We start from the raw sequence: 16,059 nt of genomic DNA on the forward strand, positions 1-16,059 counted from the left end.
TTTCGTATAAAACAGCATTCCAATCGGGAAACTTGAAATATAAAGTAATGGCCTGTTTCATATGAATATACGCGAAACCTAACATTAATATGTTTACAGTTTAATCAGAGGGACCAGATAAAAACCATGTTAACAGCTCCATACATCAGCAAACGTGCAAATTTAGTATTTCTGTTTCTAACATTGATAGAACTTACAGTGCAGAAGGAGGCTTTTCGCCCCTCGAGTCTGCACCGGCCCTTGGAAAGAGCACCCGACTTAAGCCTACCACCCTATTCCCGTAACCTAGTAACCCAACCTAAACGTTTGGACACTCAGGGCAATTTAGCATGGCCAATCCGCCTAACCTGCATTTCTTTGAACTGTGGGAGGAAACTGGAGCATCCGGAGAAAACCCACGCAGATACAGGGAGAAAGTGCAAACTCCACACAGACGTGACACAAGGCCAGAATTGAACCTGGGACCCTGGAGCTGTGAGGCAGCAGTGCCAACCGCTGTGCCACCATGCCGCCCAACCATGCCGCCCCATTCGAACGTTCTCAGAATTTATAGGACCAGCTCTGTCTCCTACGAGAAAGAATCTCGCCTGCATTTTCCTCACACACACAACCACTTTGAAGTGCTTCACTGTATAATCCGAATGTATCGTTGCCCCAAATTTCGTTTGTGTACCTTCAGTGAGTTGGCATGAGATTTCAGATTTCTCTTTGATGCATACTTTGATAGAGGCAAAGAATGAGATTTGCCGACTTGGACTGTGAAAATTGGTGAATGAAATGTGAAGTTTGGTGTTGCTAACAAACAGACCATGCAGTCAAAAATTAGTTAGCAGAAAGAATGGAAATCTTTAGTTCTTGGTTACTGTTATGCATGTTCCAGTAAGATAAGTCTGTGCAGAATCATACTGTGAGTTTGGCATTATTTTTTCTTGATACAGCATGAAGGCAGTTTGCACAGTTGAGAACAACGATTTTGTTTACAGCCAATCGTCAGTTAAATATTTCTGTTAATAGTAGCTTGCATGATAGTTACATTAAAAAAACTGATTAAATCGGACAAAATTGTTTTTTTGAACCTCAGAAATCAGTCAAAGTCATGGTTCAGGTAAGGAGAGCACCGCCCTTTCACCCTCTCCCCACCCCTTGTGAGAAATACGTTTTGCATCAGCTATATTGATTCAAAGTTAAATGTGAACGGACTTGGTGGTTCTAGTTAACAGAAATTCAGATCTCTTTTTTGCAATCGTGCCGGAAACCTGCCACAACAACAAACCTAACCAAGCCCTCAGATTGTGAGTCTTACAAGCAGAGAATTACTATAGCACATTCGGGCCATCGAGACTCCACCGGCCCTCTGCAAGAGAACCTACCGAGGCCCACTTCTTCATTCGATCCCCATAAGCCCACTTGAGCGACACAGCTCTGAATGCTAACGGGCAATTGAGTATGGTCAATCCACTTAACTTGCACATCTTTGAGGTGTGGGAGGAAACTGGAGCACCTGGTGGAAACCATCCGGGTTGGAGACCTGGTTACCCAACAGAGCGAGGATGAGGAGGTGTGAAGGAGGCACTGCATGAGGCCTTGTGTGTACTGGTAGCGCCTGACATTCGACGACCTGCCGGACCAGGCATGCCATCAAATACTGTGGCTGTGCAGGGTGACAGTGGGACAATTATGCCAGATGATGGCACACCTGGCTCCATGGGGGTATGGGGGATGACACCCGCTCCTGATGGCCGTCAAAGCGACAGTCGCCGTGAACTTTTACGCCACGGGGTCATTCCAGACGCCGAATGTGGACCTGTCAAGCATCTCACAGACCTCGGTGCACAGGTGCATCCGTGCTGTCAAAGAGGCCCTTTATTCTCAGGCGGAGCAATACATCCACTTCTGTGTGGACCGAGCCGCAGCGTTTGCCGCCATCACCTCGATTCCCCGGGTACAAGGGGCGATTGATGGAATGCATGTCACCCTACGGGCACCTGTGGATAAAAGCCCGCTCTACATCGACCAAAAGAGGTTCCACTCAATGAACGCTTAGCTGATGTGTGACCATCAGCTGCGCATCATGCACGCCTGCGCCAGATACCCATGTAGTGTGTACGACACCTTCATCCTGGCACACTTGGAAATTGCTGACATGTTCGAGAGCAACACCCCCCTCCCCCCCCCCCCACATCCCCCCTCCCCCCGGCTGAGGTGTTGGCTCATGGGCAACAAGGGTTATCCTCTGCGGTTGTGGCTGATGACACCTGTGGCCACAGACTGACACGGAGACCCGCTACAATGATGCCCATGCAGCGACAAGGCGTGTGATTGAGTGGTGCTTTGGCCTCCTAAAGATACAGTTCAGGTGCCTGGACCATTCTGGAGGGGTCCCTCATATGAAGCTCAGAAGATTGCCCTCGTTATTGCAGCCGCCTGTCCTCCACTACATCTCCTCGATACTCCGGGTCCAGATGGGCAATGTGGTGGAGGAGGACAATGAAGGCCAGGCTTCATCCATTGAGGAGGATGAGAGGGGGAGGCTGGGCAGGACATGGTTCCCAGGCAGGCGCGGGAGGCTGACCCGCACGGACTGTTCTAATCGCCTCCAGGTTCACCGACTAGGAGGGAGGTAGAGGGGGGGGGGGGGAGCTGGCCCAGGTCAAAAACACCGCTCAAAGGAAAATAGTCAGATATCATCTTTATTTCATATTAGAATTTGAACATCTCAGAAAATACGTTGAAGTTCAACAAAAAAAAATGCAGCGTTGAATGAGATTCTCTTTTCCTTTTCAGAGCAAAAACCAAGTCAAATTATGGATGGTAAATGATTTAAAAATATTTCCCTCTCTTTGGAACCCTTTTATCCTTGCTCCAATAACTCTTGTCATTTGACCACACTGCCTTCCACGCAATGAAGACTTCTGTTATTTTCCTCACCTGTATTTCATTTCTCTAAATTGTTACATTTCTAACTTTTCAGTTCTGATGAAAGGTCATCAGCCCAAATTGGTGACATCGGTTATCACTCCACAAATATTGCCTTACCTTTTGAGTTTTGTCTCATTTTCTGTTTTTGTTTCAGATTTTGGGATGTCCAATATTTTGATTTTTGCCATTGAATATAAAATAATTGAATACATGAGGGTCTTTAATCTGGAGTTTGGTTCTCCAGAAAGCAATGGACATTGGGTCACTGAATTTGTTCAAGGTTGAGTTCGATAGATTTTTAGCGGACCAGATTGTGAAGACTTACGGGGAAGGAAGATCAGTGAAGTTGCGACCACAATCAGTTTAGCCATGATTTTATTGAATGGCAGAGCAGGATTGAAGTGCCATATGACCTGCTTCTCCTGAGTACTGAGTCCTATGTTCCAATCTGCCTATAATTTCCAGATGATAAGGGAAGATTTGTAGAACAGGCAGGGGGATACAGAATGTGTGTCAAAATTCGATCCATAGCTAGAACACTATGCACCATAACTTTCAGCCTGTGGCGTAAAGGCATGGTCCTTTGGACTTATGAGAGATTGAGGTGTACTGACCTGCTCTGGATAATCTTGTCTAAACCTCCCATGTCTGGATCTGCTTAGGACTGGCAGCGAAAGAGTTCTCTCAGGCTACATTGCAGTGCAACTCCAGCGAGCTCAGGAAGGCCATGTCCCATTCGTTCTTTCTGCAATGGCTGCCGGAAGCAGATAGCTTTGAATGGCCCAGTGAAAGCAACAGGCATGGGACAAAGTAAGTATCTATTTAAGAGGCGAGAATTTGGCTGGTCGGGTTCCAGGGGTGTGGGGCTGGTCTGGGGGATATCTGGTGGTGGTGGTGATAGAGAGGTACGGCGTGGGGGTTGTCTGGGTGTGGGGTGTGTTGGGTCTACTTAATGGAGGGTGGTGGGTCGGCGGGGGGGAGGGGGGGGGGGAATGCTGGTGCATTTGCCTGGTTGGCGAGGGCAAGTTTATGTACCTTCTTAGGGGTGGGAGGTGTTGGGTTTTTGGTCGGCTTCATGGGTGCCAGGAATGTGTCAGATCTTCTCCGGGGCTGTTGCGGGTCCAGCCTGCCAGATAGTGCTCCCCTGTAACCTCCCTCGACTCTCTTGGACCTTCCCCACCAGTCACCCCAGCCCCGCCGAAGCACTCTCACCCTGAGGAACACCTGCTCCCCCAACGACTGCGGCGGGACTGGACCCAGTCCACAGCCGCCGCGTGAGTTTGACGAAACCTCAGACCGCAAGTGAACAACGCTGTCGGGAAGTCGGCCCATCGGGGCCGGAGCATCGGGAGAGAGCCTTCAGGTGACACCCTGAGGCCATTGCAATGGCGTGCGGCCTACTCACTGATCACGCCATTTTGGAGGTAGCTGGGCATCTGAAAAATGCCATCGTCCCCGATTTCAGCATCAAAAGGGATTATCAGAGTCGGCAATCGGAGAATTCAGCCCTTCGTCTCAGGAACTGAGAATCGGACCCTGTACCTTTAATTCTGTGAATAGACAAGCATTCCCTCGAACCTGCACTGCCATTCAATAAGATCATGACTGCTCTGATTCTGGTCACAATTTCACATTCACACCTGATAAACTTTGAATCCCTTGTTTGTTAAGAATTTTTCTGCTCTGATAGATGTTCAACGAACCTGCCTGGCGAAGAGAATTCCACACACTTAAAACCCTCTGTGAGAATATAATGATCCTGGGTAACCCCTTATTTCTAAACTGTGTCCTCTAAATGGGTAACCCCTTATTTCTGAACTGTGTCCTGTAGATTTGCATTCCCCACAAGGGGAAACAACATTTCCGCATTCACCCTGTCAAGTCCCCTCAGGATCTTATATGTTTCAATAAAGCTATCTCACATTCTCCTAAACTCCAAAGGATACAGGCTCCAACTGTACAACGTTTGCTCAGAAGATAACCTGAGACCTGCATCAGTTGAGTGAAGCTCTTCTGAACTTCTAACATAATATTCTTTCATAAATAAGACCAAAACTGTGTACTGTTTCCAGGTTTGGTCCCACCAATACATGGTACAACTGCCTCCCTAAAGGATTCCTACTTTTATATTCCATTCCTTTTGCAATAAATGAAGCATCCCATTTGTTTTTCCAGTTAATTACTCTACCTTAGGACCACAAGACAATGACATGGAGATGACTTAGGCCATTCAGCCCATCTTCTCTGCCATTCAATCATGACTGATATTTTTACAATCCCCATTCTCCTCCCTTCTCCCCATGACTCCTGATCCCCTTATTAATCAAGAACCTATCTATCTCTGTCATAAACACACACAGTGATTTGGCCTCCACAATCTACTGCGGGAAAGAGTCCACAGATTCACCACCCTCTGGCTGAAGAAATCCCTCCTCATCTCAGTCTTAAAGGATTCCCCCATTAGTCTGAGGCTGCGCCTTCGAGTTCTAGTTTTTCCCACTAGTGTAAATATCCTCTCCACATCCACTCTATCTAGGTCTCTCAGTATCTTTTAAGATCCCGCCCTCGTCCATCTGAACCTGAATGAGTACAAACCCAGTGTCCTCAACCTCTCTTCGTATGATACATCCTCATACAAAGGATATATTGCACAGAAGGAAGATCTAAGGACCTACCAATCCTTTGTGGTAATTGTGTACCACTGGGCTTCTCCCATCTGTTGCCATCTACCATTGCAACCATCTATTCCCTTCACCCCTATATGTCTGTCTAGTTTACCTGAAAATGAATAATCCTATTTACTTCAACCACTTCCTGGTGTGGGAAGTTCACATAATTACCAATTTTTGGTAAAAGAAGCTTTTTGTTGGTGAATTACTTATTGGACATCTTGTCAACTATGTTATATTTATGACCTGGGTCATGCTGTTTTCCACAGAGGAAACATTCTCTGTATCTTCTCTATCAAACACTTCCATACTTTTAAAGGCCTCAAAAAAGTCACCCTTGAGGCTCAATCTGTCACTCATTTCCTGATATGTGTCCCCCATGTCTTTCTGCAATCTTCCTTGTAAAATATTTCCCTTTGCCAATCCAGGTTTAAAATTATTTTAGAACAGCCACCATACTTTTCAATTCTACCATTCTAGAAATAAAGCTTTGTCATGGTCTTGTAACTCATGTTGGAAGATATTCTGTAGCACGTTGGATAGTGTCCCTGTTTCTGAGCTGGGAACTCCAGATTTAGATCCTGGACCTTGACTTCTGGCAAAATAATATGCACTTACAACGCAGCAAATCAAATTGAAAACCAACTTTCAAACCGTTCCCACAAAAAACAACCGCAGACGGTAAAACTGAGGGGGGAGATTTCTGATCATTCATGTGATGGAAACAAACTGGAGTCTCTATCATCACTCCAAATATGTAGAGGTTACACCATGCATGTGAAAAAATTAACGTTGCCACAGAAACTCCGACGTCTTTGGTTGGGAGGGGCAGGTAGATGGGGCATGGGAAGCAGCTAATTCTGGTGACTGGCTTGACAGTTGTTGATGCTCCATTAGCACGGGGTCAATAATTCAAGTTCCAGATGGGATGAATTCTATGGGCACAATTCTCAGCACCCCACGACGGGGGGGGGGAGAGAATCGTGGGAGGGCCGGGCGAATCACGCCACTCCGGCCTGGCACCCCTCGCGATTCTCCCACCCCCCAAAACGGCGAACGGCGATTTTCCCCGGCCCGGATGGGCCGAGCGGCCTGCTGAACCCGACCGGTTCACGCCGGGGCCAACCACAACTGGTTGCTGCCGGCGTGAACAGCGTGCAGCCGGTGAGTGTGGGGCCTGTGGGGGGCGGAGGGAGGATCGAGCACCACGTGCGTGCTCAGCAGATGTCTGGCCCGCGATCGGTGCCTACCGATCGTCAGGCCAGCGTCTCTAAAAGACACACTCTTTTCCCTCCACCGCCCCGCAAGATCAAGCTGCCATGTCTTGCGGGGCAGCGGAGGGGAAGACGGCAACCGCGCATGCTCCCGGGGGGGAGGGGGGGGGAGAATAGGGGGCGAGGAGCGGCCTCCGACGCCGGAGTGAAACACTCTGGGTTTCACTCCGGCGTCGGCTGTTTGTCTCCCGATGGGAGAATTCCGCCCTATATTTTACATTATTTTCTGGGGCTCCTTAATGTTGTATTCGATCAAATGCTGCCTTGATGTCAAAGGTACTCTCATATCACATCTGGCATTCAGCATTTTGTTCATTTTTGAACTTGTGCTGCAAATAGGTCAGGAGTTGAGTGACCTTGGCACCCAAGCTGAGGATCTGTGAGGAGGTTATTGCTGAGTAAGTGCCCCATGTTAGAACTGTTGATGATCTCTTCCCTCAGTTTGTTGACGATCAAGAGTAAACCAATGGAGTGGTAATTGGCCGGGTGGGTTCTGGTTCTTGTGTAAAGGACATAATGGGCAATTTTCCACATTGTTGGGTCGATGCCTGTGTTGCAGTTGTACTGGAACAGCCTGTCTCTGGGTATTGTACGTTTTGGAGCATAAGTCCTCAGGACACTGCAGGAATGTTGTCAGGGCCCAGCACCGTGTGCTTTCTGAACTGTAACATTTCTATGGTCTATGCTTAGCATTTCAAGCACTTGGCCTGCCTTTCTAACCATGGTATTTATGTGGATTTTCCACTTCCGTTTCTGGTCAATGGTAATCCATTATTACTGACAGTTGGTTTTCAGCAATGAAATGCAATTGCATATCAAGGGGGTATCTTTAGATTCTCTCTTGTTGGTAATGATAATCGCATGGCACCCGTGTGGTACAACGCCTACTTGACGGCAATCAGCCAATCGAATTATTTTCCAGGTCTTCCTCCAAATAGACTGGAGCAACTTTAGTATTTGTCAAGTTGTAAATTGTACTGAACATTCTGTAATCAACAGCAAAGATCTCGATTTTCACTTTATGATGGAGAGGTTTTTGAAGATAGATGAAGGAAGATAGTTGGGCCTCGACCACTATCCTGAAGAACTCCACAGTATCCTGAAGAACTCTTAACAACACCAGGTTAAAGTCCAACAGGTTTATTTGGACTCATGAGCTTTCGGGGCGTGGCTCCTTCATCAGGTGAGTGAAGAAGTACTGCAGCAATGTCCTTTGACCGATATGATTGACCTCCAACAACCACAGCCAACTTCCTATTTCAACCTGCGAAGAGTGCCTTTTGATTCAAATTGCTTTTAGTTTTTCTAGTGCTCACTGATGCCACATTGGATCAAAGGCCTCTCACCTCACCTCCCGAGTTCAAAAACAGTTTCCATCTTTGAGCCAAGGCTACAATGATGTCAGGAGCTAAACGACCCTGGTGGAACCCAACATGAACGTCAAGGAACATATTGTTCCTGAGTAAGTGCTGCTTGATAGTATTATTGACAACACCTTCCATCACTTTATTGATGATCGAGAGTAGTTTGATGTGGTGGTATTGGTTGCATTAGGGTTGTCCTGTTTTCTGTGGACAGGACATGTCTGGACAATTTTTACATTCCCAGGTGGATGTCAGTGTTGCCGCTGTATTGAAACAGTTTGACTAGAGGCACAGCTAGTTCTGGAGTTTAAATCTTCCGCATTATTGTGGCGGGAATGCTTTCAGAGGCCATTGCATTTGCAGTATTCAATGCCTTCAGCCATCTCTCGCTATCCAGTGGAGTGATTTGAGTTGGTTGATGGCTGCATCTCTAATGCTGGGGATTATAAAATATACAGTGCAGAAGGATGCCATTTGGCCAATTGAGTCAGCATCGGCCCTTGGAAATAGCACCCTCCACCCTATCCCCATAACCCAGTAAACCCACCCAACCCTTTTGGAGACGAGGAGCAATTTATCATGGCCAATCGACCTAACCCGCACATTTTTAGACTGTGGGAGGAAACCAGAGCACCCGGAGGAAACCCACGCAGACATGGGGAGAACGTGCAGACCGTCCGCACAGACAGTGACCCAGCCGGGAATTGAACCTGGGACCATGGAGCTGTGAAGCCATAGTGTTATCCACTTGTGCTACCGTGTGATGTTGTACGAAGTAAATAATGGCATGATGGGAAAACTGGTCAACTACTGGGTACAATGTAAGAAAAGCTGACTTCGCATGACCTAAAGTCTGAATAAGATCAGAGAAGGTCAAGCTGATCCGAAATGCCTGGACTCCGTAAATTCTGATAAGACTAACTCATCATAACCCAAAGCAGTCTAAATACGACAAGATAGGCTCAGAACAAGTTTCCTCCAACTTTTAAATATTTGATCAAAGGACAAGATAATGGTATGAGTGATGTGACAAAGAGTCCTGAAAGGTCAGCAAGGTGACACCTGTTTTATGATATTGCTTATGTTTGTACTTCTGATCGAATTCCTGACCAAGCTGTAGATTCTGATAATGTATAAATACTGAGCTAATTTTCTGTGAAAGCGTGGACTTGAGTAGGAATCAGCAGTGACACTCCCTGCTCTCCGACCTCAACTTTCAGCCAAAACTGCATGCAGTCTGTTTGAAAATATAGTCTTGTTATGTTTCCTTAACGAGCGTTGTTGAATCCACAGTCCAGAAGTGGGAAAAAGATTGACTTCTACAACCGTGCTGCCCCACGGGAAAATGACTAGTTTTCTTCAGTTAAAACATTTCAAGCCTCACATTACTAAAACCCTGTATTCATCAGTATTGTAGCATTATTGCTGTCATTATATTATGAGGGTGAAACCTATCATTATTCATTAGTTCATTTGATTTTTTTTAGAATTCAGACGTAGAATTGGAATTTCAGGTAAGAGTTAATAACATTCCATCGGTTACAATATAAGCGCCACAATGTGATTCACATGTAAACCAGATTCCAGTACTTTGGCCATTCCTTTTAATTTCTTGAAGCTTCCTTCAAGTTAAGTAACTGGAAACTTGTCCATTGTTGCAGAAGAGCAGGTCAAACAGAGAGAAGAAGGTAGATACATCGATTATGCATGTCATGCTTGATTGTCATGATACCCTGTTGGATCTTTCTGGTCGAGCCATATGTTTGTAAAATGGGAAGAAGGGCTCGAAATGTTTATGGCCCGAGATTTTCATCGCATACAAGGGCATTTTCAGCTCAATTTTTTCTTTCATTTCGATGTAAGTAGGAGCGAATACTATTTCTCCCGGTCAATGATTGCTTGCTTAATTTTACAAATACTGGTAGACGCTATATTCCATTCACCGTGGCAACTGAGCATAACCTTTTGAAATAATATATCGTAGAAAACAGCATTTCAATTGGGAAACTTAGAATATAAAGCCGTGGCCTGTTTCATATCAATATACGCTAAACCTAACATCAATATATTTGCAGTTTAATCAGAGGGACCATATAAATAACATGTTAACAGCTCCATACATCAGCAAACATGTGCAAATTTGGTATTTTGGTTTCATAGAATTTACAGTGCAGAAAGAGGCCATTCAGCCCATCGAGTCTGCACATAACTCAGTAACCCCACCTAAACTTTTGGACATTAAGGGAAATTTAGCATGGCCAATCCACCTAATCTCCAATTCTTTCGACAGTGGGCAGAAACTGGAGCACTCGGAGGAAACACAGACAGACACGGGGAGAAAGTGCAAACTCCACACAGGCAGTGACCCAATGCCGGGATTGAACCTGGGACCCTGGAGTTGTGAGGTAGCACTGTTAACCACTCTGCCACCGTGCCACCTCATTCGAATATTTTCAGAGTTTATAGAAACGGCTCTGGCTCCGATAAGAATCTCGCCTGCATTTTCCTTACACACCTAACCACTTACTTGCCTTTGGCGTGCTTCACTCTATGAACCAAATGTATTGTTGCCCTGAATTTCATTCGTGTATCTTCAGTGCATTGGCATAACATTTCAGATTTCTCTTTGATGCAGACGTTGAAAAGGGCAAAGAATGAGATTTGCCAATGAGCATTGTGAAAATTAGCTAATGAAATGTGCAGTGCGGTTGTTGCTAATAAAAGCAGGTTGCAGTCGAAAATTAGTTGGCATAAAGAATGGAAATCTTTAGTTTTTAGTTACTGTTATACCTGTTCCGGTAAGATAAGTCTGTGCAGAATCATGCTGTGAATTTGCCATTATTTTTCCTCGATACAGCACGAAGGCAGTTTGCACAGTTGAGAACAACGATTCTGTTTACAGCCAATCATCAGTTAAACAATAACCTTTTATTGTCACAAGTATGAGGAATCCCTAGTCGCCACATTCGGGTAAGCTGGTACAGGATTTTAACCCGCGCTGCTGGCCTTGTTCTGCATCACAAATCAGCTGTCTAGCCCACAGACCTACACCAGAATACATTATTTCTGTTGATAGTAGCTTGCACGACAGTTAAATTAAAAAAAATTCATTAAATCATAACCAAATTGTTTCTTTGAACCTCAGAAATCATTCAACATCAGGGTTCAGGTAAGGAGAGCACCACCCCGTCCCTCTCCCTGTCACTTGTGAGAAATACATTTCGCTTCAGCTATATTGATTCAGAGTTAAAAGTGTACGACTTGGTGGTTCTAGTTAACAGAAATTCACATCGCTTTTTTGCGACCGCGCCATAAGCCATCCACAACAACACATCTGACCAAGGCCTCAGTTTGGGGGTCTTAGAACCATAGAATTACTACAGTGCAGAAGCAGCCAATTCGGCCCATCGTGTCTGCACTGACCGTCTGAAAGAGAACCCAATCGAAGCCCACTCCTCCACTAGATCCCAAATTCCCACTTGACTTACACAGCTCTGAACACTAAGGGGCAATCGAGTATGGTCAATCAACTTAACTTGCACATCTTTGAGCTGTGGGAGGAAACCGGAGGACCCGGAGGAACCCGCCTGGGTTGGAGAGCCGGCCGCCCAACAGTTCAAAGAGGAGGAGGAGGTGCGAAGGAGGCACCGATGAGACCTTGTGTGTACCGGCAGCGCCTGGCATTCGAGGACCTGCCGGTCTGGGCATGCCGTCGAGGACTCTGGCTGAGCAGGGAGATAGTGCGACACCTCTGCCAGAAGATGGCACACCTGGCAACGCAGAGGTATGGGAGGACACCCACTCCTAATGAGTGTCAAGGCGATGATCGCCCTGACCCTTTACGCCACGGGGTACTTCCAGGCATCGAATGTGGACCTGTCAAGCATCTCACAGACCTCAGTGCACAGGTGCATCCATGCCGACACGGAGGCCCTATATGCCCAGCTGCGGTCCATTTCAATGTGGACCGTGCCAGCCAGGATGCCCGAGCAGCGGGGTTCCCTGCCATCACCTCGATGCCCGGATACTAGGGGGCGATTGACGAGATGCATGTCACCCTACGGGCACCTTTGGGTAACAGGCCGCTCCATACCAACCAAAAGGGGTTCCACTCAATGAACGTTCAGCTGGTGTGTGAGCATCAGCTGCGCATCATGCACATCTGCGCCAGATACCCGTGCAGTGTGCCTTCATCCTGCCACACTTTGCAATTGCTGACATGTTCGAGGGGGGGGGTTTGGCTCCTGGTGACAGGTGATATCTGCTGCGGTCGTGGCTGATGACGCGATCCGGAGGCCACAGACCAACACGGAGACCCGCTACATCGATGCCCAAGCAGCGACAAGGGGTGTGATGGAGCGGTGCTTTGACCTTCTGAAGATGTGGTACTGGTGCCTGGACCATTCTGGAGTGGCCCTCTAGTATGATGCTGAGAGGATTGCCCGCCTTGTGGCGGCCTGCTGCATCCTCAATACATCGCCTCGATACCCCGGGTCCAGAGGGGTGATGTGCTTGAGGAGGACAATGAAGGCCAGGCCTCGTCCGTCGAAGAGGATGAGGGGTGGGTGGACAGGACATGGTTCCCAGGCAGGCACGGGAGGCCGAAGGACATGTGCGCCAGAGCTAACGAGCATGGGCCGTTCTCATCGCCTCCAGGTTGAGTGACTAGGAGGGACGGAGAGGGGGGGAGCTGGCCAGGGTCATGAACACCGCTCAAAGAAAAATAGTCAGGTATCTTCTCTATTTCATATTAGAATTTGGACATCTCAGAAAATGTGTTGAAGTTCAACAAAAACAATGCAGTGTTGAATGAAATTCTCTTTTCCTTTTCAGAGGAAAAAACAAGTCAAATTATGGATGGTAATTTATTTAATAACATTTCCCTTTCTTCGCATCCCTTTTATCCTTGCTCCACTAACTCTTGTACATTTGATCACCCTGCCTTCCACACTATGAAGGCTTCCGTTATTTTCCTCACCCGTATTTCATTTCTGAAAAAACTGTCACATTTCTAACTTTTCTCAGTTCTGATGAAAGGTCATCAGCCCAAATTGGTGATATTGATTATCACTCCACAAATGTTGTGTTGCCTTTTCAGTCTTGTATCATTTTTTGTTTTTGTTTCAGATTTTGAGATCTCCAATGTTTTGCTTTCTGCCATCCAATATAAACAAAAATGAATACATGAGGGTCTTTAATCTGGAGTTTGGTTCTCAAGAAAGCAATGGACATTGGGTCACTGAATTTGTCCAAGGTTGTGTTCGGTATATTTTTGACAGACAAGAGTGTGAAGATTTATGTGAAAGGAAGAACAGTGAAGTTGAGACCACAATCAGCCATGATCTTACCGAATGGCAGAGCAGGCTTGAAGTGCCACATGGCCTGCTTCTCCTGAGTACTGAGTCCTATGTTCCTATCTGCCTAGAATTTCCAGATGATTCTGGTAGATTGGTAGAACAGGCAGGGGGATACAGTATGATGTGTCAAAATTCGATCCATGCTAGAACACTATGGACCATAACTTCTAGCCAGTGGCTAGTTTAATTAGTAGTTTAATTACTATTAAAGTCATGGCCATTTGGGCTTATGAGAGATTGAAGTGTATTGACTTGCTCGAGATAATGTTGTCCAAACCTTACTGCAATGGCTGCCGAAAGCAGATATGTTTGAATGGCCCAGTGAAAGCAAGAGGCCTGGGAGAAGGTAAGTGTTCAGGTAAGAAGAAAGAATTTGGCTGATCGGGTCCCAGAGGTCTGGGGCTGGTCTGGGGGTGGGGGATACCTGGTGGTGATGGTGACAGAAAGGTATGGCTTGGGGATTGTCCAGGGTGGGGTGTGTTGGGTCTACTTAATGGAGGGTGAGGGGTCAATGGGGAGAGGGTTGGATGCTGGTGCATTTGCCTGGTTGGCGAGGGCAATTTTGTGTCTTTTCTTAGGGGTGGGAGGTGTGAGGTCGGCTCCACGGGTACCAGGAATGTATTGGATCTTCTCCGGGGCTGTTGCGGACCCAGCCTGCCAGATAGTGCCCCTCTATAACCACCCTTGCCACCCCTGGACCACCCCACTGCCCCCCCCGGCTCCGCCGAAGCCTCCTCGGCCAGCGGAATGCCCCCCCCCATACCCCGACTATACCAGCGCTGGACACAGTTTGCAGCCGCCACGCGAGGTTGACGAAACCTCAGACGAGTGATCCACGCCATCGGGAAGTCGGCCCATTGGGGGTGGAGCATCGGGGAATGGCCTGCAGATGATGCACTGAGGCCATTGCAATGGCTTGCGGCGTACTCACCGGTGACGCCGTTTCGGAGGGGGCGGAGCATCTGAAAAACAGTGCCGCCCCCCATTTCGGCATCAAAAGGGATTCTCGGCATCGGCAATCAGAGAATTCAGCCCTTAGTCTCATGAACAGGCAATCAGGCCTTGTACCTTTAATTCAGTTAATAGACAAGTATTCCCTCGAACCTGCACTGCCATTCAATAAGATCATGACTGATCTGATTCTGGTCACAATTTCACATTCCCACCTGATTTAATTTGAATCCCTTGTTAGTTAAGAATTTTTCTACTCTGATAGATGTTCAACGAACTTGCCTGGCAAAGAGAATTCCACAAACTTAAAACCCTCTGTGAGAATAAAATGATCCTTCTTCACATTTAAATCATAAAACCCTTATTTCTGAACTGTGTCCTCTTGTTCTATCCTCTCCCACAAGGGGAAACAGCATTACCGCATTCAGCCTGTCAAGTACCCTCAGGCTCCTATATGTTTCAATAAAGCTATCTCACATTCTCCTGAACTCCAATGGATACAGGCTCCACCTATACAACATTTGCTCAGAAGATAACCTGCGATCCCCATCAGTCGAGCGAAGCTCCTCTGAACTTCTAACAAATGCACATTCTTTCATAAATAAGACCAAAACTGTGCACTGTTTCCAGGTTTGGTCCCACCAATACATGGTACAACTGCCTCCCTAAAGGATTCCTACTTTTACATTCAATTCCATCTGCAATACATGAAACATCCATTTGTTTTTCCAATTAATTACTGTACCACAGGTCCATAAGACACAGGAGCAGACTTAGGCCATTCAGCCCATCGCGTCTGCTCTGACACTCAATTATGGCTGATATTTTTCTCATCCCCATTCTCATGCCTTCTCCCCATAACCCCTGATCCCCTTATTAATCAAGAAACTATCTTTGTCTGTCATAAACACACTCAGTGATTGGCCTGTACAAACATCTGTTGTAAAGAGTTCCACAGATTCACCATCCTCTGGTTGAAGAAATTCCTTTTCCTCTCAGTCTTAAAGGATTGCCCCTTTAGTCTGAGGCTGTGCCTTCAGGTGTTGATTCCTGATTCTTTGTGGCCAGTCTGGACTCAATAAAATCTGAGATGGATGAGCAGGTATCAATTATTGTTTTATTTCCACCAGCTTGCAAGGCTGACTCACTCGTGGGACATTAGAACACACACAGCTGTCTTCTAAAGTTCCCAAAAGTTAGTGAGAGCTAAGACAAAGAAATCACAACACATATTGATTGAATCACATCAAGATTTGCATACAAGCTTCCCATAGGCCAATGTATACAACTTATGACCTGGCCATATATCCTGATTGGCTCACTTCGCATTTTCCCAATCCTGGCCTCTTGTTACCCAGCATCCTTTTCACTATTCTCTCCACGAGGCAAAGCTCCCACCCCCCTTCCTAGCCATGCTGTGCTCATCCCTTTGTTCTCTGTCTGTGAACTCATTACCCTCAGGGTCCTACTGTCCATCAGATTCGTTTGTTCACTTCCTCATTCCCTCCTTTTATCATTTCATGAT

The 16,059-nt window shown here is 46.6% G+C and overlaps 1 protein-coding gene across 4 annotated transcripts in view; it reads left to right on the forward strand.

The window, feature by feature from the left end:
• The window catches only part of LOC119976159 (E3 ubiquitin-protein ligase TRIM39-like), a 154,318-nt gene that overhangs the window by 19,010 nt on the left and 119,249 nt on the right, over window positions 1–16,059 (forward strand). For all 4 annotated transcript variants that reach the window (XM_038816378.1, XM_038816380.1, XM_038816381.1 and 1 more), the window contains 6 exons: window positions 1,082–1,105; window positions 2,785–2,811; window positions 9,714–9,740; window positions 9,888–9,914; window positions 11,372–11,395; window positions 13,060–13,086. In XM_038816378.1, coding sequence (XP_038672306.1) covers window positions 1,082–1,105; window positions 2,785–2,811; window positions 9,714–9,740; window positions 9,888–9,914; window positions 11,372–11,395; window positions 13,060–13,086 — 156 coding nt within the window. The remainder of the gene's footprint in view (window positions 1–1,081; window positions 1,106–2,784; window positions 2,812–9,713; window positions 9,741–9,887; window positions 9,915–11,371; window positions 11,396–13,059; window positions 13,087–16,059) is intronic.

Source organism: Scyliorhinus canicula, chromosome 13 (genome assembly GCF_902713615.1).
Source record: "Scyliorhinus canicula chromosome 13, sScyCan1.1, whole genome shotgun sequence".
Taxonomy (NCBI): domain Eukaryota; kingdom Metazoa; phylum Chordata; class Chondrichthyes; order Carcharhiniformes; family Scyliorhinidae; genus Scyliorhinus; species Scyliorhinus canicula.